This window comes from Taeniopygia guttata, chromosome 1A, assembly GCF_048771995.1.
Source record: "Taeniopygia guttata chromosome 1A, bTaeGut7.mat, whole genome shotgun sequence".
NCBI lineage: Eukaryota > Metazoa > Chordata > Aves > Passeriformes > Estrildidae > Taeniopygia > Taeniopygia guttata.
In genome coordinates, this window is record NC_133025.1 from 64,220,520 (window position 1) to 64,244,400 (window position 23,881).

The 23,881-nt window shown below is 43.7% G+C and overlaps 1 protein-coding gene across 2 annotated transcripts in view; it reads left to right on the forward strand.

Annotated features, from left to right (window-relative positions):
• The first annotated feature begins 846 nt into the window (after positions 1–846).
• Positions 847–23,881, forward strand: part of ITPR2 (inositol 1,4,5-trisphosphate receptor type 2) — a 246,663-nt gene continuing 223,628 nt past the window's right edge. The window contains exons 1-3 of one of the 2 annotated variants that reach the window (XM_072923748.1): positions 847–1,136; positions 1,936–2,016; positions 5,482–5,610. In XM_072923748.1, the coding sequence (XP_072779849.1) occupies positions 5,519–5,610 (92 nt within the window). In that variant the 5' untranslated portion in view covers positions 847–1,136; positions 1,936–2,016; positions 5,482–5,518. Of the gene's footprint in view, positions 1,137–1,935; positions 2,017–5,283; positions 5,611–23,881 lie in introns of those variants that run through there. The other variant, XM_030263492.4, reaches the window with a different exon arrangement.

Sequence of the window (23,881 nt, forward strand, 5' to 3'; positions counted from 1 at the left end):
TATTCTCAACCAAGTAATGATGCTTATTTTGCATGATTCACTGCTTTATTAGGTTACTAAATCACATTTATCTCTGTCAAGCCTTTTTTTTCCTGGGGTATTCTGTCGGTGTAATATTTTTTAATCAAATGCTTGATATTTGTATGGCTCCAACACCAACATATTGTTTGAAACAATATCAGAAAGAGTTAACTCTCACAAGCAGAAAAAAGGCAAAATGAGTCCCCCACAGCTGGCTATCTCTTAAGAAATCAGCTCCTGCTCTGACGTTTGCTACAGGCAAAGTAAAACAAAGCTCTACCAGCAGTAAATCAATTCCTGTGTGCGGGTACTGTCAAAATGAGCTGTTCTGGGGCTCTCTGATCCAACTCGTGGGCCAACTCATGCTGATTTTATACATCCCACTGTTTTGAAATGCCACTGTGCTCAGGGAAGAGCTTGGCTGGCTCAAATATGAATATCCACAAGTTAATGGGTGTCTTCAGCTGCTGTGGGAAACTTCATTGGATGCCTTGAAAAACCAGGCCTTCCTTAAGTAAGCTGTTAATTGTGCATTGCTTGAGATAAGTTTATTACATATACTCCAGCTACAGATGGGCTTATAAAATCAGAGCTGGATTTTAAATACCAACATGTCTGGAATGGCTTGTTCTTTTTTTTTTTTTTTTTTACTTTGTCTATTAGAAAGATAAGAAACAAACCCAAAGCTTTGAGTCCAAACTTTCATATAGCTTCATGCTAAAGCTCTGGGGTGCCTATCTGGATTTTGGCCTGCTCCCATCTACATCTATTGTATTAAAACAGTTAAAGGCATTCTTCTCTTCCCCCTCTTCCCCTGCAGCTGGAAAGCACTATCCTCTGCTCTCAAGAAAACAAACATCAATGCTGCCTGTTGTATAAGCCTCTGGTTGGTTCCGTGAGTGGCCCATATATCTGTAACTTCATCCAGCAGAGAGGCTGTGTAGGAGTGAGATGAAAACCTTTCCAATCAGACAATTTTCAAATGCATAAAAAGCTCAGCTTCTGTCAAGAGCCTCCCCTGTTTAGACAAGGTGAGCAGGAATTTCAGACATCTCCCTAAGATGTGAGGGGTGGAAAAGGAGCAGGAATAGGATGACATCGGCCTGTTTAACTCAGTGAGTTTTTGGAGTCTGAGGACTCTCCAATATTGTGTATTTTCACATCTAAGGTGGATTCTCAGTGCTGCAATGAGGTGTTTGTGTTGAACTCTCTGTGGATAAGCTGCTTCTCCTCTGTGCCTCAGCACTGGAATGAACATCAAAATCTAGGACCTAGACATCAAGGTAAAATTTGCCTGCATTAAAATATAGTCAAATGCTTCTATAAAGAGACTTAATGTCAGAGTACCACTGCAGAAATTGCTTGAATATTTTCTTCTCTGAAAATAAGAAATAGACTAGAAATGAGAATTGAGAAAGGAAGAGTTCCTCACTTTTACAATGTACAGAGGAATATGTGCACCAGGGCAGTCTGTCAGCACCAGCTGATGATTCCTGCATCTGGGTCCTGTTTCACAGCAAAGCCTGTATTCCCAGCTTTGGAACAAAAGATTACCAGAGATAACTGATGGAAAACATATCCAAGTTATCGACTAAGCAGCCTCACCTTCACCCTGCAGCTAATTACAAGGTTAAAAATGTAGTAAAAATATACATATTTATCCAAATAACCCATTTGGTATATTTCTGCTCCAGAAAAATGAAGCAATATTCCATTATGATATCTGGCCCTTTTCTATCTTTTTCTATGTAGACTTGTTATGACAAAATCTCTTTCGTTTTCATTAAATTTTTCCAGATACCATCTTCTAAAACTAGCATTCAAAGAGGCATAATCATTATTTTTAATAGAAGAGAGTTAATACTTATTAAAAATGCTGGAGGATTGTCACTACTTATGTTTCCTGTCTCCAAGGAGAAGAAGAACAAGGGTTCATCAGATCTGCTTTTCCAGGGTGATCTTTCTACCAATTTAAGACCTGGTCTACAAAAGTGGGTAAGTGCTGGCTTATTTTGAGCATACAAATCACCTGAGATTATCAGGGTGTTTCAATGGCACAGGTTTAAAATGAAGCCTAAATACTTGACTGCCTTTGGGCTGTGACTTTTCCTGCAAAACTGCTGTTTCATAGGACTCATTTCTAGTTAACAGCTTTCCTTGCTTGGATTGAGATTTCCAGTTCATTCCATGTTTACCACTGGACAGCTATGAGGTGGCAACTGCGTTCAGCTGCTGGCACCATCCAGCCTGAGCCAAGATGAACAATCCTAGAAGTGAAGGGGAAGGCAGCCTGTGCCTTGATTCCCTTGGGGAGGGGAAAAGAAGCAGAGATGACTGCAGGTGTAGGACTCCTATCAGTTTCCAACTTTGCCATGGCAAGCATGTGCCAAATATTTTCCAAAGTGACCTGAATTAACCTTCTTGTAGTGGCAAAACCTGTGGGCCCCTTTCTCCCCATGCAGGCAGAGCTGTCAAGGACACAGCAGTCCTCCCTCGCTGCTGACAACCCACAGGCATGTCTCATGTGCCAAAGGACATTTCAGAAAGCCCCAATTACCTGTGTTTAGCCAACAGAGCTGTCCCCTCCTGACAGAATGGTCCCAAATGGGGTTTTGCTCCCAGGCACACCAAGGACACCCAGGCCTGCTGCTTGGCCAAGTTCTGAAGTTCATTCTCAGGAATACTCCCACTGATCTAAGGCATGCCAGGATTTCATTTACTGCTGGGAAATGTGAAACTGCTCTGGCTAAAGGGTCTTAATTAGGCCATTAGAGCCTGGTATAAAATGGCTGAGATAAACAGGGTCAGGAGGGCAAAGGATATTGTCAGTGCATTGTAAAGCCTTTGCTGCTCAGCTCAAGCTATCCAGAGCTAAATTTCCAAGAAATAAAACACCGGAGGCCTCTGCGTGGTGGCTCCTGGAGGGCCCCTGGGTCAATGCTTTTCACTCAGTCAGCACGTGGGCAGGGAGCCAGAGCCTCTCTGCCCTCTGGTGCCTTGTGCTGCTTGGACTTTCAGTTTCTAATTCTGATCTAATTCTGGTCTAATTTAATTAAAGTTTTAAATTAGTCCAGCTTTGGGGTTTGCTGCGTGTGTTTGGGGCACTTTGAAGGGCCTCATCTTTGGTTTTCTGGTCCAAAGGCTGGCTCTGTCACCTGTTCTCTTCATATGGCATTTCCAGGAAGGATTTAACAACTCTGGTGACTCCAGGAAAAACTTGGGAAGTGTCAGACATAGGGGCTGTATATGAGTGTACACAGAATCACAGGATGGACTGGGTTGGAAGGGACATCAAAGCCCATCCAGTGCCACCCCCTGCCATGGGCAGGGACACCTTCCACTCTCCCAGGTTGCTCAGAGCCCTGTCCAACCTGGCCTAGGGAACTTCCAGGGATGGGGCAGCTTCTCTGGGCACCCTGAGCCAGCACCCTCACAGGGAAGAAATTATTCCTAATATCCAATCCAAATCCACTCTTTTCCAGTTTAAAGCCATTCTCCCTTCTCCTATCACTCCATGCCCTTTAAAAAAGTCACTCTCCAGCTTTCTCGTAAACCCCCTTTAGGTACTGGAAGGTGCTATAAGGTTTCTCCAGAGCCTTCTTTTCCATAGGCTGAACAAATCCCACTTTCTCAGCCTGTCTCCATAGGAGGGGTCTTTGCTGGCATTTTTGTATCCCAGTGGGTACAAAAGAAAGTGGCAAATCCAATATATTCACCAGAAGAGAGCAAAAGAGGGACCTCTAGAATGGCGTAGCATACATCTAGATGCTAAGACCCTTTTTTTTAAAGTTAGAAACTCATTTCTTATCTCAACAATTTATGCTCGGAAGTGCAATAAGACTGGAAGTTATAGATCTGAGAGATTAAATTTAAGTGTGAAACCTTCAGCTTGTTACTCACTACCAGCGGTCTGCACACTCCTGTGACTAGATTAATATTCTTATAACTTCTTAACTCTTATAATTAATTTCTTATAAATTTCTTATAATTCTTATAATTTCTTTGTTATTTTAAAATTCCAAACAGTATTTTTTAAAAAATACAGTGGTTAACAAATACTGTTACTGAGTTTGCTTGTAATTTGGAGAGCTGTCTCAGGTAAATTACACCTGCAAAATCATAAAAAGTAGAAATAGTTTGTTTCTTGGAACTGTTAGTGAAAATCACATTTCTGTTTAAAGAATGCACAGTATTTCTAAGAATTAGAGTCCCCAGCTGGGGATAGCCTTACCTTGGAACTGAGCACTTCCATCCCATACTGGCTGTGTGGTTTGGCGGGCTGGTCCTCGGTTTTGGGCAGGGAACTGAAGCAGAATTTGTGGGTTTGTGCAGCCCCTCGAGCCCCTTTGGCCACCGAGGTGAGGCCTGCAGCCTCTCTGGCAGCCGTGCCCCTTCCAGCCGGGCATGGGGGGGAGCCCTGGCAGCTCTGCCTGGGATAGCTGCAATGGCCTGGGAACAGAGGGCTTCCACATGCTGTCTACATCAAGAGTGGGGTTTTTTTATTGTTAAATTTGGTGGTAATTTTCTTATGGAAATGTATGCTTTTGTGGTGAGAGGAGCCCCAGCTGAGAGGGGCCCTCAGCCCTGGGTGTCCCTGGCTGCAGGGAGGGCTCCGAGCAGGGCCCAGGCTCTGCTCTGGGGGCCCAGCAATGGCACCAGAGCCACGGGCAGGGACCGAGCCCAGGAGGTTCCACCTGGGCAGGAGGCACAACTTCTGTCCTGGGCAGTGACCGAGTCCAGAGAGGCTGTGGAGTCTCTTCACTGGGGATATTCCAGAACCCTCTGGACACAATCCTGTGCCCTGTACCCTGGTGATGCCATCTCCGTGCTTTGCTGGAGCACGGAGACGGCACCAGCTGATCCACTGTAGCCCCTTCAGCCTGACCCATCCTGTGATTCTGTGACCTCCTGCACAGCACCGCAGGATGCTCTTCTTCTCATTAAAAACATTAACTACGAGAGCTGTGGTTCCTGAAGTTTGCAAAGCCATCAAATAGAGGGTGACACACCAAGCACACACTCTCAGCTGTGGGGAGTGTGCCGTCCCCTCACGGCCCCGGCTTGGGCTCTGCGCCCCTCAGCCGCTGCCCCTGCGGCTGCCAGCCCCGCGGAGCCGCCCGCGGGGAATCACTGACCGTGGGTCTCGGCAGCTCCTCTCCGGCCGGGCGGGGAACCGGGGCTCGGTCCCCAGCCGGGGCTCGGTCCCCAGCCGGGGCTCGGTCCCCAGCCGGGGCTCGGTCTGCCGCCCGGGGCGGGGCAGGGGCGGGCGGAGGCGCGGGGGGCGGACGGGGGCCGGGCCGTGCAGAGCCGCGCACCGCGCTCCTGTCACAGCCCTCTCGGCACCTCCGCGCTCAGCCCCCCGCCCGCCCGCATCAGCCCCCGGCTCCCCCAGGGATCGCTGTCATTCGCTGTGATTTCATTTTAGGTTTTTCTAAAAATTTTTGTTTTTTCACCTCGAAGGGGAGGAGCGCGGAACCCAGCTGGAAAATGAACCAGAATGTCTGAGAAAATGTCCAGCTTTCTGTACATCGGGGACATCGTGTCCCTGTACGCGGAGGGCTCCGTCAATGGGTTCATCAGCACGCTGGGGTGAGTGGAGCCGAGCGCGGAGCCGGCCCGCGGGCAGCGCCGGCGGCGGCGGCGGCGGCACAGGAAGGGGCGGCAGCGCTACTCGGCGGAGCGGGGAAAGTAGGAAGTGATGGGGAGCGGCAGGGGATGAGAGAAGTTCCCGAGCGGGGCCCGGGCGGCCGCCGTGCCGCCGGCGGTGCCGGGATCCCCGCTCGGCTCCTGCCGGGGCTGCCCGAGCGCGGCACCAGAGCCCGCTCTCTGCCCTGCCCAAACGCCTTCCTACGGTCTTTATGTATAGCTGACCTTTGAATTAATTAATTGGGTTTAATTGCCCGTCCGAGAATTTTTGACAAAGACGTAAAAGGCAAAGCCTTTGCTTTCTTGCTCATCGTCGTAGTCTGCTCGTTAAATGTGCATCCCTTTATTTCAGGTTGGTGTCCAGCACAATTTGGTTGTCAGTGATATTTATAATCAGATGTTTAACTTCAAGGGGATGAGCCATTTCCCGTGAGCTCTTTCTCTTTGCAAGGTGAAAAGATGCATTTTACTTCACCGAACCGCTGCTTGTTTCAGGTTTTTATTTACAGTGACCGCTTCAAATCACCCTTCTGGCATCCAGGAGGGAAAGTCTCAGCGCAGAATGACAGTGATATATTTCTTTACGTTGATACATTTTTTAAAACCATCCTGTAGTTCGGTTGCAGTGACCTATCCGGAGGGCATAGTGCTTCCCTCTGATGATTGTAGGAGAGCTGCAGGAGCTTCAGTGACTTTGTGGCATGTCCTGAAACCTTTACCGCTGGAAACAGCTCCTGTGCTGCATGGTTGTAAGTGACACGATTGGCAAGGCAGGTCGGACTCTAGTAAATATCTGCTTAAACATTAGTGGTACCCTTGGAGTAGCAGTGAAACTTAGTAGGTCAAGTTAATGTGTGCCTGGGTATCGCTCCCATGTTTGTGTTAGGCTCCCTGTATTCTGAGATCCCTGTGATGGGGAGACTGCTGGTGTGAAAATGCAAACAATGAATGCCTAGGTTAACTTGGTGTGCTGCTGTTACTGGAAAAGAGCTGGTGTTCAAGGTCTTTTATATTTTTTTAAATCTTATTATTGCATCCAATCCTTGCTGTTCACTCTTTTGATCTGTTGACAAGTGTTTTTCCATGGTGTGTTCCTCTGTTTGTTGATTTGGCACCTCATCTCTCCGTGACTCCCCGTGTTGTCTCACATCTTTTGTTTTGCTGACTCTTACAACTTTAAATTCCGTCTGAAAACTTTTGCTTTCTGCAGCCATTAATTGCTGGATATTGTTTCTTATTCTTGTTCTCCCCAGCACTTCCTTTTTGCTGGCATGGTCTGTTGCTGGTTGGTGGTGTTGTTGTGTCTCATCGCTGGGTTCTGTCATCCGGAGGAAGCTGAGTATGCCGTGCTTTTGCTTTTCATTGTGTTCCTCCTTTTTGAGAACACCTGCTGGTGTCGTGGATGTTCCTGCTGTGACTGGTGCATGTACAACTGTCACTTGAATACGTGTTGGCATCTTCCTGTCGCAGAATTCAGACTGCTGATCCTCCTCTGATCCCTCCGAGTTAAGGCAGAACATTTACTCCCAGTTTTATAGAGGAGAAGCCAAGATCCAGGCTTGCCTAGGGCACATGGGAGCTCTTTACTAGAAGAAACAAGTGAGCTCGAGCCAACATGTTCTATCCAGGCTCTCTTTTAGCCAAGAAAACTACCTGGGATGAGACAGGAGTTCAAGAATGCTGATGTACCTCTGTTGGCTTTTCAGTACTGGCCTTTTGTGCCCTGCTCTGTGGCATGGTAAAGGCAGCTGCAGAACCAGGAGGCTGCAGTGGAGGAGCTCTGGGAAGCTAGAAGTCACCATTGGAAAACTCCCATGGCTACTCAATGGGAATGCTGGCCCCTCTGTTGGTGGTACAAGAGCTTGGACTGAAATTTAAAACTGTGATGCCAAGTGACATTATCTGCACCAGTTCTTTAAGTTGCTGCCTTTGGACTGGCTGCAGCAACACAGGAGGCAGAAAAACCTCTTATATTCAGGGAAAAAGCTTGGCCAGCTGCACTTTTGGTGTGTAACAATTGCTGAACTCCTGCACCTTCTGCATGCCTGCAGGTTCTCTGCAAACTTCTGGAAAGAGGAGGCCTCACTGTCCAAAGGTTCCCCTAGTTGGTGAGGACGAAGTGGGGTAGGGTTGGGAATGATTACTTGCTTCATTTGACTGATGGGAATCCTTGTTTGATTACTCTTGCTCGGATTGCTCTCGCTCAGCACCTCTCTTTACACTACTGAGCCCACTGGGGAGTCTCCTGCTGTTTCAACAACTTGAAATACAGCTCAGGGCTAATGACTGTTCAGCAGAGAGAGAGAGTCCTGTTTATTTTAAGCTGGCAAAGGCTAATTGTTTCTTAAATGAAACATGAGCAAGGCCATTCTATAAATAAGGTAAAAAAGTGCACAGCACCTCTCCAAGCAGGGCAAGTCTGTCACGTCAGGGACATCACTCCTTGAAGGGTTGATCCAGCTCAACACATGAGTTTTGAGGGCGATTTCAAAGCAGAGGCTGTTTCTTGAATTTTGGAGTATTTTTTCGTCACTTGCCAGAGCAGAAATTTTTACATGCTCAATGTCCAGATCATGTGTTGGGCCAGGTTTATATCTACTGTAACCTGAGTGTGGAAGCCTTGCTCTGGTGTAGTTCAGGAGATGTAAACCATCCCTTTTTATGAGACAGAGGATCTGCGGCCCTGTGTCCAGGTGAGCATGCTGAGAGGTGTTAGGTGAGGGTAGGAGTTTCTTTCCACACCTCCCTGTACAAAGAGACTTTGAGAGTTGTTTGAACTACATTCTGTCAGTGGGTCCCAAATGCTTTGAACACTTCTTGGAGCTGGAGAAGCCTGTGTCCTTGCCCTCACCCTCCTTGTCTCTGAATGGTTTCAGTGCCATAAACAGCTGTTGGGTGTAAGCATGAAGGCTGTGCTTTCAGCTTTGATCCCTCTTAGTCAGAAGAGGAAACTGAACCTCTCTTGTGCATGTGGGGCTTGTGCTGTAGGGTGGGATGGGAGCAGGGAAGTTGGGCACTGCTGCTCCAATTCTTGCTCCTCAGTCTATATTTTAAAAGACAGCAGTTTTGCTCAGTTTTGGAAGAAGAGGAGTAAATATCTGTCTCCAGGAGAATGTTCCAGACTGTGGATCCCACAAGGAGAGGGGCGCATCTGGATCATGGTAAAGGAGAGGGTTTCAGGCCTCAGCAATTCCTGTTGGCTCCTGCAGACCTCTGGATTTCTGAGGTACTGAGAGCCCAAGAAATTCCCTGCTCTTTTTTTCTGCTTGGCTTTGGGCTCCCGCTGGGTTTGGATGCTGCTTTGAGGCACTGATGATGTGTAGTCTGGCTTTTCCAACCTCAAGGCTCTCTGAGTTTCCTCACCTTCCTTCCTTTTAAAGGCCTTCCTTCCTTTTAAAAAATGAGAACGCTTTTGGATGTATGAGCTGATTGTCGAGAAAATGTGTGGGAAAAGCTTACATCCATTGGTAGCGTTCTGTCACTGCAAGATAGGTTTGATACTGGATTATTGAACTGTGCTAATTCTGTAGGGCTTCCCCTTATTTCTTTAGCTTTTAGTGTGTTTTGGCTTCTGCCCAGCTGGAGGCCTTATGTCCCACAGGACATGTGTGGCAGGGCCAGGCAATTAATCCATTGATCTCACATTGTCCTAGGCTGGTGCTGAGACCACCTTTCCCAGTATTTTGGCTATGAATGCTCTCAAATAATGCATGGTGGCAATTAAAACGGCATTAATCACCTATCACTACAATGAGGGGAAGAAAATATTCTTCACTGGAGAGGTGGGAAAAAAATAATGACAATGGCCAGGATCAGCTGCAGGAAATTTTGACGATGAGCCTGTTAGTTGCCATGGGGAGCTGCATTCCTGTCTCACCTCCATAAATGTGCAGTGAGAGATCTCCTGGAACATAATTAATGGAGCATGCAGCAGGACCTGCCTGCTTTGTGATAGATGGCCCTGGGTGATGAGGGGTGCTGAGACTTACTTCTAATAAGCAGCAAAAATTTTGTTGTAAAATATTTGGGACTCATTTCCTTGCACGTAATGTTGATTCTTCTTGAACAACTTCTCTTAATTTGTGGAAGTGCTTGCTGGCACTTCCTTACTCAAAACCCAGATTTATTCAGGTTTATCCACTGGGTTTTTGTGAATTTACTTGTCCTGTTGAACTTGACTTCACTGAGGGGTTGAGTCAGTCATACTCTGTGAAGAGACAAGATGAAGTAGAAAGTGCTTAAGAAGCAACATAAATCAAATTATAGCAGAGGCTAAAGTATGTCATCTTGGTGGCTTCAGGAATGGTGCTAAGAGAAAAGATGTACTGACTGATGATGCTTCCAAGACACCAATGTAGTGTTTTCATCAGTGCACTCATTTTTTCAACCTTTCTCTCCTGCTGTCTGTATGTGTAAGCTATGGTTAAGGAACAGAGTGTCTGTCCTTTAATTAAATAGCAAACTTGTTTTTTCATGTGCCAGCTGGAAAAAAGTAATTAGTCAGGAAAGAATAAAAAGCCTGAAGAAAGTGAGAGTGGCATAACTAGAATTAATCATGATTTGATTCTGACACATAGAGAATCAAATAATATCTAAAAGAGAGACAGGAGTATGAATTTCAGCTTTTCTGGGGGAAAAAGTACTTGTATGTTTTGTTTCTTAGGTACTTTATCCTGTAGACTGACAGAACTAATAAAATTTGACAGTTTTGACTGTGTGATTCTGATTTTTTTTTTTTTAAAATACTGTGTAGGATTGGCATTTTCAGGAATATGTTCTCTTGGTTGTCTTTCTAATGCAGCAGCCCAGGTCTGAATTCTGCAGCTGCTTTGAATATATGGTGATGTACACTTTTCAGCTGCACAGTGTATTTATTTTCTGTGATAACTAATAAGCTATGCATTATTAACTACTTTCATTGATCTTATAATAAATGCCATTTAAGTGGAGATGTAGTCATATAAATACACCTCTGTATCTCACACACCTTGCTATTCAATCCATATATCAAAGCTCATAGCCTCTGTAATTATCCACTCTCACCAGCAATTAGGCACCGTTCCAGCTTTTATAACAACCTTATTTTGATGCTAGTTTCAAATACTCTAACAGCAGTGCCATCTTTAAATAAACAATGAGACAAAGCTTTCCACAAAGTAGCCTCAGGGGAATCAAGCAGGCCCTGAGCCCCAGGGGAAGTTGGTTTGTTTCAGAAGTTTAACTTGTTCACAGAGCACAGCTTCAGTGTGAGGGAACATAACATTAGGCTTAATTACAGCAGTATGATTTATGAGGCTGTATGCTTAAATGTAATATCCTTGGTTCAAAGGTCTCATTCTCAAACAGAGGTGGAGAGAAAATAGGGTTAGGGTGAGAGCTGATTGACTGGTGTGGAAGTGAGTTTCCCCATAAGCTAGAAATAAAAGAAGTCTTGGCTTTTGAATTGAGACAGGACATACAAATTCTGTAGTTCTCTGCTGGGCTGTGGGTGATGTGGGCAATAATCAGGAAAGAGAGGGGAGATTGTTTGACCTGTATGACATGAGGTCTTTTTTACCTTGCTTTTACATAATGAAGGGATTAAACTAGACCACCTGTGCCTGGTTCTTGGCCTCACTAGAAACCACAGTTACCCTGTATTTTTAAAGTACTACAGAGGAAGAAGTCAGTCAATCTCTGCCTTCCCCTGCCCGGAGGATTGTTTCCCAAGAGGCACACAGACCTTGGCTCAGCTGGGTGTTTCACAGCACGGCGAGGTCTTTGGAACCTTCCCCTGCTGGAGCTGCTCAAGCTGGAGCCTGAGCCTGTTTGTTGGGCAGCAGCTCAAAGCTGTGTCCTCTGCACTTGAAAGTCTGGTTTCTGCTTCCTTAGAGAGGTCTGCTACTTCTTGTAGCAGAAAAGGGATGTAGGTAAACCTCCATCACTTTGATACGCTTGATATCAAAATGGAGAAAAGAAAATAACAGTAGTTCAAGGTTTACTTTTTACCTTGTCTGTGCTGTGTTTTGTCACTTGATCAGAGATGCATATTTTAATTCTGTTAATGACACAATCCCCCCTTATGACCGGTTGCTTTAAATCTTCAAAACCTACAAATTTGTTATTTGTAAATCTGATTCCATCTAATCACTTGAACCAGCAGTTCCACCACTATGTAGATCTGTAGGCACTTCCTGACATGGGCCCTGGTTTCAGCTGTTTATGGTGCTAAACCTTGATGTTTGGGACCCAGGGTAGATGCCTGGAGCTGAATGTTTTGCTGTGGAAAGTTTAAAGTAAAATGGCCTTTCTGAGAACAGGATTAGCCAAAAAACCCCAACCAACCATCAAACCAAACAAAAAAAGCATGTTATCCTCATTTTTTAAAAAAACCCAAGAGTCTTCCTGAGTGCAGGGCTCTCTCCAGCACCGCTTCTCCAGCATGGAGGGTTTGTCTTTCTCTGCCCCTGTGGAGTTTTGCCCAGGTTTAGCAGGTGTAAGTTGAGGAAGGATTTTCCCCGAAGACTTCCTGGGCTGTTGTGATTCCTGCCTCTTGCTGGGGGGCAGCAGTTTTACCTGGCCGGGGCAGCTTCTCTCTCCTGACACTGGGTACCAAGAGCCCTCAACCTGACCTGCATCTGTGTGGGAGGTGAATTCCAGTTCCCAGGATTTCCAGATTCCTTTCCTGGGGGGTCACAGGAGAGCTTTGTTGTCCAGCTGCTTTGTGTTCCATCTCTGGAGAAGTAAAAATTTCTGGTTTTAGAGCTTCAGTTAATTTCAAATAAGAAACAAACCGAGAAATTACATTCTTGAGAGGTAAGGTTTTGGAAACAGAGTTAAACAAGGAAAACACAGGGTTGATATGTACTGATTCATGTCTGATATTAAGTACTGCTTGAGGTTTTGAGGGGCTGTTTTTGCTGGGGTAGCCAAAAGGTTGTGTCAGGAATGGTCCTGTTGCTGTTGTTGCTGGTTTTGTTGTGACACTGTGCCTCAGTCTCTGTCTGCCTCTTATCCTGATTCATTTGCATGTTTTGATTGCTGTTGAGTAGATATAAAGCATTTTCCAAAGTATGTGATTAAAAAACATTCTTATTCACTGCATAGCAACAAAGGAAAGAGGACCCTGAAGAGTGGGCTATAGGCTGCAGAAAAGAATATGAGGAAAACAGCCTCCCCTGTGCTTCCAGTGCTCCCTTGCAGGATGATCAAAGGGAGGAAGAGAGGTGTGTTGAATTCAGGATGAGCAATGAGCAGAGCAACTGTCAGAAGGGAAATGGGGCTGAAGAGGAGCAGGAGCTGCAGTTACCGAGAGATCTGCAGCCCCTGCCGAGAGAAAACAGCGCTGAAAGCTGCTGACAAACTCTGTTCTTTTCAAAGGGAAGAAGTCAGCTTGCCATTGCTACTGTTTACTTTGCTATTTCAAATGTTTGAGACCTGTGCTAAGGCTGGTGAGGTTTTAAATACTTTAATATTTGTTTGTTTTTTTGTTATGAAGGTTTTTGTCTTTGTCCAGGAAAGCGAATCTTTTCTATAACCCTCTCCAAGAGAATGTGTAAGGTAAAATGCCACTTCCTCAGAAAGAAATTGCAGTTTTAAGATTGCCTTTGATACTTTTTGTAACAACAAAAGTTAGATATGATGACTTGTAGTACTTGGTAACCTTTTTATATAATAAAGTTTGGGCAATTAATTTGAAATGTCCCTTTAGGTCATTGCTGCTGCATGAATGAAGGTACTGGGTTGAAATTTATATTAATTTCTTGGCAGAAGAAGGCTGGAAGAGCATATCCAAATGTGGTGGTTATCACTGTGGGTCCCTTCCAACTCAGCTTGCTCTGTGGTTCTGTGATTTGACACCAAGTTAAACTTCCTCCAGCTCTTTTCTGTATATTAAAACAGTAGTCAAGTTTTTGTTCTTTGACCTCTGACTGATAAAAATCAATGTCATTTAAAAGGAAAATCAACAAACAAACCCTGAAACGAGGCTCTTTATATGCAACTCAAAATACAGAAACGTCTTGTGATTCAATGCTTGGGCTTCTTATCTTGATTTTCTCTTAGAGACTTGTTTGAATTTCAAACAGCTTTTTTATTCCCTGCACTTGACACACAGAAGTTAATCAGTGCTGCAGGGGCAGTTGAAAGCATGCAGAATTAGGGAAACACTGCTTAAACTCTTAGTAAGCCCCAGATTTTTTATACCTGCTTCCCACAGTTAAAAGACAGCAATCCAGTTCTTAAGAGTAAATTTTGGGTAGTTGTGTCACGTTGAGCACTGTGATGTGGAAAATTTAACTTGGCAGCTTTAGAGGGCAGCAAAGTTGGATGTGAGCAGTATAGTTTTGTCCTGAATCTGGCAATATAAAACTTGATTTGCAAAATCCCAACCCCTACACCTCTCTTACTTTTGGATATCCTCAGCTTCTCGCTCGTGTGCTTTGCCAAAATATTCTCAGTCACCTTTTCACTCTAATAATTTTTCACTGTTCAGAAACAATAAATAAAGAGAGGAAGAAAACCCAATGTCTTAGGAAAGACTGGATATCACTTTTGAAAACACTGAGAGCAGATCTTTGTTCAGTTGTGAATGCTAAAAAAATGTTCAAATGCATCACTAAGGAAGTTTCATTCTTCTGATCAAAGAAAAAAATTTTAAAGCCTTCCTAGAAAGTTTGGCTTTTAAAAAAATCCTTTATTAATGAGAAAAAAAGGAAAACAAACCAACAAACTGTACGGACTGAAAAAAGTTAACTGCCTGTTAATAATGTTTTTGATGTTTTGGACAATTTTTTAGGTTATCAGTTTTTGATAAGGTGGTCTCAGTTTCAGCAGAATGTGCTGTCCTTTCTTTGCTGTCTGGCACCGGTGAGGGTGCCAGTCCATAAACTCCTTTTCCAAATCTGACAGGGCTCAGTGAGCTTGGCTCTGTATAGAGCAGAAAAGTCAGGGTTTAGTGGAGAGTTTTGTGGAATTTCAATGGAATAAAATGAAGTTTTGCCAATATAAAAATCAGGTAGTGCAACATCTGTACTGCTTCCTAGGCTGAAGACAGAACCTAGTAAGTCAAACTTTACTTTCAAACAGGTTTCCTAAGTCCTGAACTGATGTATAAGTATTTTGGATTTTAATGTTGCTGTGAGAAGTGTAAAGCGGATTACTTCACTAAATACAGGAAGTCCAAGTTTCAAATGAGATTTTCAACTATCTCTGCAGATATCCTTATGTACCACTGTAGCATGGTTTATAAATAATAACCTTGCCTTTAAGTCATAAAAGTACAAAATAACATGCAGAAAAAATAATTATTTTTTAATTATTATTATTTTGGTGGTGAGGAGGTAGCAATTTATGTGTGGCAGGCTGGCCAAACTCATTAAAGGGATGGAGCACCTCCTTTGTGAGGAAAGGCTTAGAGAACTGGGATTGTTCAGCCTGAAGGGAGCCCCCAGGAAAGATGGAAAGAGACTCTTGACAAGGACCTGGAGTGAGAGGACAAGAGGAATGGCTTCACCCTGACAGAGAGCAGGTTTAGATTGGATACTGGGAAGAATTTCTTCCTGTGAGGTGGGTGAGGTCCTGGTACGGATTGTTGCCCAGAGAAGCTGTGCCTGCCCCTGGATGCCTGGAAGTGTCCAAAGCCAGGCTGGACAGGGCTCTGAGCAACCTGGAACAGTTGAAGGTGTCCCTGCCTGTGGCAAGGGGATGGACTAAGATGATTTTTAAGGACCCTTCCAGTCAGACCATTCTATGATACTATATATTATTTTCCTCAGAAAAAGTAACCCACAAAATAATTGCAAAGCTTCATGACATTGTTTACTGTATAAGTGATTTCAGATGTAGGTCCTACACCTGCAAATTTGTGCACTTAAACTGCAAAGATGTCCTGAGACAATTTTTTAAAATAACCTGTTGAATAGGATACAAAGTCAGATTTTTTTTTACTTCCCTGGCTTGATCTTCATGAGTATTAAAAGGTAAATTAGGATTTGGTCAAGAGACCCCCTCAAAGGCAGACACCTGGCCGTTCAGAGAGGGCACTGCTGTGGCCCCTGGGCAGATGCAGGGTCTGGCTTAGAGATTTGCTCAGTTTGTGTTAGCAGTGGCTTCTCTTGCAGAAACAAAACAAGGTCAGGACCTGGCAGGCAATTAAGTCTTGTCTGTATTAACTTTTGTAGTTGAACAGGTTTTTCTGTCACTGAAGGCAAGGACCAATGAATGTCCCACACTCCTTCCCCCTGTAATATCTGGGATACAGTAAAACCATGGTATGTAAAGCTTGGTTGTAACAGCTCATTTGAGGCCGTGCTGTGCACGGGGCTGGTGGAGTGAAACTCTGGATTTCATCTGATCCATTTCCTTTCTGTGCTGGATTAAACTGTCCCTGTGATTAGGCTGCTCTTAATGGAACTGTTTTCCTTGAGCATAGCTGGAAGTGGGACAGTGCTGGTTTGAGTTTTAAAGCATGGATCTAAAATATGTTTGAAGGGAAGCAGTGGATTAAGGGACAGGAGCAGAGGAGCCACTTGCGCAAAGTTGTTGACAAATTGTGGAATACAAACAAAGACTCCAAGTTCTGGGCCAGTGCTCTTTTATAAGCATTGATCTGGCAAGCTGTTCAATGCATAAATTCTTTTATATTGGTTTATCTCACAGTAAGTGGGCTTATGCCAGTAGTGGCAAAGCTAGTTAGTTCATTAAGGTTCCCACGTGTCAAAAGTTGTGTTCTTTTATTTTAGGTATGTGTCTAAAGATGCAGAATTTATCATTTTGAGAAAACTGTGTGCTGAAGAGAGTCTTACACTTGCTGGCATTATTGTTATGCTCACCTATTGGGGGAATCTTGTTGATAAGTAAAATTAATATTCTTCATTTTTAATGGAGGTGAGGGTGAAAATCCTGCTTCCTTTATGCAACCTGAGAAGTGGAGCAATAGAAGCCACCACCCAAAGCGCTTATGCTGGGCAAAGCTGCATAAAAACTGAGCTGTGTTACCCAAGAAACTTCTTAGAAAGAAATTCAGCATCATCAGGGCAAGGTGTACAGGTCTGAATTAGTACAGAGAACACAATGGAAAAACATAAGTCATAGACAAGAAAATCTGCTGACTCAAAAGCAATAAAATGAGTGTGCCACTGAGCACTCTTCTCTGAAAACTGCTATCAGAGAAACTCCTGCTGTTTGATATGTCCTTGGTTCAGGAAAAAAAGAATTTGCAAGTTCTTGGACTCATTGGACTTAACGATCTTAGAAGTATTTTCCAACCTGAATGATTCTGTGATTATATAAAACTATTTCCAAATGACTAACGAAAAAAATAGCTGACATCATCTCAAACTTTTCTTTATGGCAGGAACAGCCCTTAAGTCTCCAGAACTGACATAATTGCTTCTGACTAACAGTAATCTGGTATCGTGGGATGGATCTGACTTCCAAAGTGTAAATTTGTGACAGGTATTTGTGTGGATCCATAGTGCAAGAAGCAATCACAGAAAAGAAAAGAGACCAGAGAGAATTGATACTATTTCTAATACAAGAACTGGAAGCCTTGGGGATAGAAGCAATAATAAAAATGCCATCTGGAGAAAGAAGCTGGGTGCATCAGTAGGAGTCAAAGCAAAGAGATTTCCTAGTGACACTTTGAGTGATGATTTGCAGATGAAAGTGAAACATTTTATAGGCAGCAATTAAAAACTGTTCAGGCAAGTTAGGGAAATGAGTGGCAAATAAAGCCACTCTCAAACAGTAGGGTGGGGTCACTGAGTTGGTAAAAATACATTTGCTGTGGTTGTGATCTATTTTTCCATAAAATACAGCTGAGGGGAGTTTTGGATTGCTTTGTGTTTGAGCCTCAGCAGAGGCTTGACTTCAGAAATGACCTCAAGATCAGTTACTCAGCTGTGGAAGCACAGGTATGAGAAAGCAGCTCAGAAGATGACAAAGTAGGACAGAAATTTTTGACCTCTTTGGGGATGACTCCTCTTAGTGTTTAAAATTTCAGATATTTTCATTTTAATTTATCTGAGGAAGAAGTACATGGTAAGTACTATGCTGAGGCATCTGGAGAGCAGCTGGCACATTTTGCTGTAGGAATTAATAGGGCTGTGCTTTCATGGGTGCTAACAGATTTGGGAGCAAGAGGGTCACCTTGATGCCTCACCCAAATTAACTCTTTGCAGATATTGCCTTAGGCAGAAGATCAAGGAACTATTTCAAGGAATGACTGCTGAAAAAGGCATTGCTTTTTCTTTCCTTCTCATAATTTGCAAAACCTTCTGAATAAGATGCAAAACCTGCTGAATCACACACCTGATGAATGTATTGCTCCTGGAACAGACTGCAGATCAGCCAAAAGCTTTCACAGACCATTTGGGCTCTTGCAATCATCTGAAAGCGTAGCATCCCCTCAAAGTGGCAAGATTGAGGTTTTCTGATCTCATCAGGCAAGTTTGGAATTTAGAAATGAGGTAGTGCACAGGTGGTTATATTCATTCAGAAATTGTATAATGGCTTTGAAATTACTGAAACTGGGGGTGCTGGCAGAGTCATGGCTGGTTTGCAAAATTTATGATTTGGTGGCATGTAAGCAGGAAGTGGGAAATGGTGCAGGAAATGTGATGTTGGCAAGACAGATAAAAGAGAGAGAGCCCATCTCAACAGTGTCTTATGGAGGTGTCACTGCAGTGTGTGGCTGAGGAGCTGAGGGTTTTTTTCTGCCAGAGAACTGGGAGTTTTGATAGTCCACTGAGACAGTTGTGATGTGTTTCATAAAATCACACAGTGCTTGTGAAGTCAGGCACCAAAGGGCACTGCAAATATGAAGAACTTGGCTGAATGACTTTTATAGATGTAGAAACAGGAGTAAACAATTTATGGATCAAAGGAGAATTTGGAATTCTAAGTATTTTGCTAAGTCTTTGAGACTGCAAACTTTTGAGGTTTCAGAAAAGACACCCTATCTCTGTGCCACAGGTATGGGTAGAAAGGATTATTATGGACTTCTACCTTCAACTCTCTTATTTTATAGATTCAAGGAAATGAGGGCACTGTGTTCACTGCTTTTGAGGAATTTAAAACAGGAGTGGATGAGAACATGAATTATACTCCAGAAATTATTTTATTTCAATATAAAGCAAATTCCTACATTATGAAGAACTTTTGGGGTGATGTGGATTATGTAGAAGATCAAACACAAGGTTGGAAAAGCTTGTTCCAGCCTGTTCAGTAACATGAACATCTCTTGGATGGAATTTTACAGGAGAGCTTATGAAGTCCAGAGATTGACTGGATGTGAATGAGACATAATGAATCAAGGAGAATTCAGTCCCAATTGCCCTTTGTGCCTCCTTTTTCTATGTAGCTGAAATATGTATTAAAATAGTCTATCCTTGTAGTGACAAGTGCATAGACTAAGAAGACCAAGTTCATGTCCAGATCAAGAATAAAGATTTCCAACAAGCTGAGGTGAAAGAAAGCACTTTTTTTTCAGTATTCACTTTTTATCTATTAGCTCAGTTTAGCAGAGATCTGTTTTGTAGGGTGGACCTTAAATACCTTCTCTGAGTTCTCAGTCCTTCTCCATATAAAATGGGACTGAATTATTGTGAACACAATGAGGTGTGAGTTATTTAATCTAGTTGAAGAGGGAGGGGGATTTTCCTGTGCATTGTCAATACTGGTAGCTCTTTCCACATGGTTTGGTCTTAGTCTGAGGATGAGGGATTTTCTTTATGGAGGCTACTGTTCCCACCTTAAAATGGCACCTGGGTGTCCAGATGAAATTCTGTGTGTCTGAATTTCTGATTCATATCAGCCCTTAATGTGGCAGCAGTTGCTTTCAAATGGGTCTTGCCTAAAGGGGATTACAGGGAGTGCTGTGAAGTCCCGTTTTACTTCCTCCACCTTGGCTACAGTGGGCTGAGAGGAAGTTGGATATTTGTGCTATCCCTTGCAGATAGAGAACAGAGCACTTGCTGGTCAGCTGTTTTCTGGTTACTGTGTTGCCAGAGTAAGTCAGCAGAATATCTGATTAAAATGCCACTGAAAGTCTGCTCCACAGCTATGACAGGATCTCTTCAAAGTTAATTGTCAGGAACTTAGCAGAACTTTGGTGAGATAAGTGCTGTGATACTTTTTTCTAATTTCAGGATGACAAGTTAGAGACAAGCTTTTCTGTTGTGTAAACACAGAGCTTTAAGCACAAACAAATAGTTATTTTTGGTGCTCTCTTCCTATGACAAAAATTAAACTTGAAAGATAAAAATAAACAAAACCATGTTCTAAAACCTTTTCAGATTAAAGGTTAGAAAATAGAAAGAACAAAGACTCAAGCTTACTTCCAACTCACATAATTGCCATCCAGCCAGATGAACAGCACATTGTGTGGTACAGGAATAATTTGTAGTCCTTTTAAGTAACCAGAGTAGCAAGCAGCATATACATGCAATGGAATAAATCTTTGTCTCTGCTTCAGCTTTTCTAAGAAATATGATAATATTTAGATGTAACCAATATCTGTTTCTATCTTAATGGATCTCAAGAGAGCAGTTAACTTCTGATGTCTTATTTAGGGTGCTGTACTGATGGAAGAATTTATACATGAGTGAACTGTGGTGTCAGAGATGATTGTGTCTTTTGCCTTACTGAATAGTTTTTCAAACCACCAAGGCTGTGGGTGTATACTTACTCTGCAAGCTGTTTTTTATCAGTGGCTTCACATTACTGCTCCCCATCAAAACAGTTTATGTGAGTGTTTCTCAGCTCTCTCTAAGCAATATGAGCTCATATACTTAAGCAATTTAGTAGATGATTTGTGCTAACAGGGTTGACTGTTGCTTAGAGACCCTCAGGCTCGGAAAGGTTGTAATGTGAAATGAATGACCCAGATTAATGTTTACTTTTGCCCTTGCCTGTGTTTGGGTCAATTGAGTTCTTTTATTGAATGTTGTAATCGATAGGTCTTGTAACTCCAAGGAGTATCAGGTTGTAGGCACCCAGTTTGTGGTGATTGGGAATGGGGCTGGGGCTGAGCCTCATCCCCCGTGGCTCCAGCTGTGCAGGACAGGTGAATGATATTGGAGGTAATGAGCCATGGAGTGCCCAAGTGCACTGACCAACCACCAAAGGGAACAGAGGGCTCACAGGTGCAGTGCATGAACATAAGGGGTATAAAAGGTTGGGCTGAAGGACAAGAAGAGTGGCTGCTTGCAGTCTTCTGAAGTGATGTGGTGTTGCTCTGTATGGATTGAAGCCTTCTTAAATTATATCATGGTGATACTTGGTGTACTGTGGCTATCTCAAGTGTGACATATGCTGCAATGTCAGGTATGCTGTTTTATTTCCATTTGTCAAAGCAGAAAATAGCGGAGAATTCTGCTCCAGGGAGGTGCTTGGGGCAAGGCTGGCAGCTGGGATTTCCAGTCAGGGAGGAAGCTTGGGAAGAGCATGTCTGTTTTAGGAGGAGGCTGGACTTTCTTCCACTCATGCTGAAGCGTCTCAATGTCCTCTTAAACGGAAGTGTTAATCAAAATATAGCAGACTAATTGTTTATGTGAGCGGATAAGATTATCCCAGACAATGTGGTGTTGTTTGACTTGGAGAAGGAGCTGTGTAACTGTATGCAAAGCTGCACCGCAGCGATATAGACGATTGGCTTTTTGATTAGGTCATAAAATCTGGGGAGGTGATAAAAATTGAGCTGATTTTTGGGTGGGGTACTCTGCTATCTTTCCAGATCAGCTTATAGCTGTGGAGTATTATTTACTATGCACAAGTGAATAGGGAATAGTAGCTGAGGCAGTGGGTAGTTTTTTAATCTTAATGTGCCAGGCAGCAGGTTAAGCTCTTGTGATAATGTGTCTGAGAGCTTTGTGGAGTGATAAGGAAAAGGTTAGAATAGTTTTACTGTGCTAAATATTATTGCACCACATTAGATTAGAACTTCTAAAATGGGGGTTGTTTGTACCAATTAGTTTAACTTGAAACTATATGTGAGCTTTGGTATGCTTGTTTTTGTGTCCAGGTTCCCTTTGCAGGGAGAGTGTGCAGTAGCAGTTGCTCCTATGAAGACTCTAAGGGAACAGATGTGTCATGAAAATAAACCTCAGGATCTCAGGCTTGCCTGTTACTGTATTTATGACCTTGCACTGACACAAAGAGATGGAATACACAAAGCACCCTGAAAAGCAGAATGCCTTCTTCCTGAGAAGGGCTGCTAACGTGTATCCCATATACCTTGTCTGCTCTGGCCAGAGAGAGCTGACATCTCTAAAAAGGGAAACAGGTGGCTTTCCATTACATTTCTGCATGGTCCCCACTATCCTAGTTGAGAGCTAGTCATGCAGGAGGAAGGAATGATGAACTAAGGATACTTAGTTCATCACCCATCACATTCTGACCTTTCTCCAGTTCCTTGTGGGGGCTGCATGGTCCTCTTCAAATCCGGTAACTTGTGTTTCCTCCTGTCAGCCCTCATTGTTTCTGTGCCATCCTGGTGCCAGCCTTTCCCACACCTGGGATTCTGCCCTTCCCCACCCCCCTGTTGTTTGAGGGCATCAAGAACTTCTTGCAGGACAAGCTAAAGCCCCGTGTGCTCAGCCAGGGCTCTGCTCTGTGTGCAGAGGAGCTGATCCCAAGGCTGTCCCTCTGCCATGCCTCCTGCCCAGCCTGCCAAGCAGCTGCTTGCCCGGTGCTCTGACAGGTCCTGCCGGTGAGTGCAGAAGGGGAAATGTTGGTTTTTTTTTTTTCCCCATGCATACAATGAAAGGAAGCATTGTAATAAATGGAGTGAGGTAAAAAGGCTTTCCCGGCACATTACCTTCTAACACTTCTTCATCCTGTTTCTCTGCTCCAGGTCCCACTCTGCTGTGGGGAGCAGGACTGAATTCCCCACAGCTGGCTCCTGCCAGCCTCCCAAGGTCTGGCTTCCTCAGGCAGGGAAAGCCCTGCTTTGTCTTGTCAAGGGGGATGAAGGATGTTTCTCCCTTGGAGTTGGGCAAAGCAGGGTCTCTTGCACCTCGGCACACTGGAGCTGGTGTAAGGAAGTGCTATTTCATTGCTAATGTAGCAAAAGGAATAACAAAGTCTCCAGAAATTATGTAAAAGACAAGAGGGGTGGGTGGGAGGGTGGAGAGAGGAAACACTTGGAGATGTCTGTGGTGCTTCCTGTTTGCTTCTGAAAATTATGAGTCAGATCCCCCAGAAACAAAAGAGAGGGGTTTGAAAAATGGTGAGATTTAAAAAAAAAGTAATCATGTGTGCATCTGTTCTCTTGGTCTTCTGGTTTTTGAGCTCTCAGAGCTGGAGGCCATTTTTCACTTTTTTTTGGGGCAGTGGTGACAGCAAGGAGCACACACTCTTTTCCTTTCCAGTGAAAGTAGAGGGATTTTAATAGCTCTCAATGCAGCATCAGGAAGGGGACTAATAGAAAAGATACCAAAGAATCGCATGGTTTGGAATAAAATTTGTGATAACATCACAGTTCTTTTAGAGTTGATTGCTTTGGCTTGAAGAGCTTTTGCAACAGGGGTTAGGTGTAACCCTGGAGCTGGTTTGCCTTTTGCTTCCTGAGGTATATACTTTGGCACAGGAGGGAGAAGGTGCGTTGTGTGTGCCCAGATTGTGTTTGATACTGATCCAGAAGGAGGAACCATGCTCCTTTTTCTCCGGTCAAACACAGTCTGCATCTTTAAAAGCCATGGATTCTGTGGGATTTTTTGCATGAGGGCTGATAAATGTATGTGTGTACAGCGGGATTGCGCTTCAAAAGGAAAAGTGAAGTGGATATCATTGTTCCACTTATCGTATCACCAAGTGCAGGCTTTTCTAGAAAACCTGATTTCTTTGTTTCTCTGCCAGTTAATTCTCAGTAAATATATGTAAGTGATAAAAGACTGCAGTTTTCCCAGTAGAAAGTGATTATTTGCAGGTGTTTTTCCTCTGTTAAGGTGTCAGGATAAGCTGTGTGAGGAGACCTGGAAGCATTTCCTTCAGCTGAAAAGAATGCTGCTGAACTGGAGGCCCTGAAGGTAGAAGGCCAAACTCATTTCTTTGTAGCAGAGCTTGTTGTTAAGACACACCTTAGAAGGTGATCTGACAAGTGACAACACAGCCAGAGAGTCAGAGCTTCTTGGTGCTCAGCAGAGTCATTACTGAGAGCTCAGGTGGACCAAAAAAATCTGTATTAACAAATAAACACCTGCTCTTGTGTGCTCTGGGTGCTGCATGCAATAGC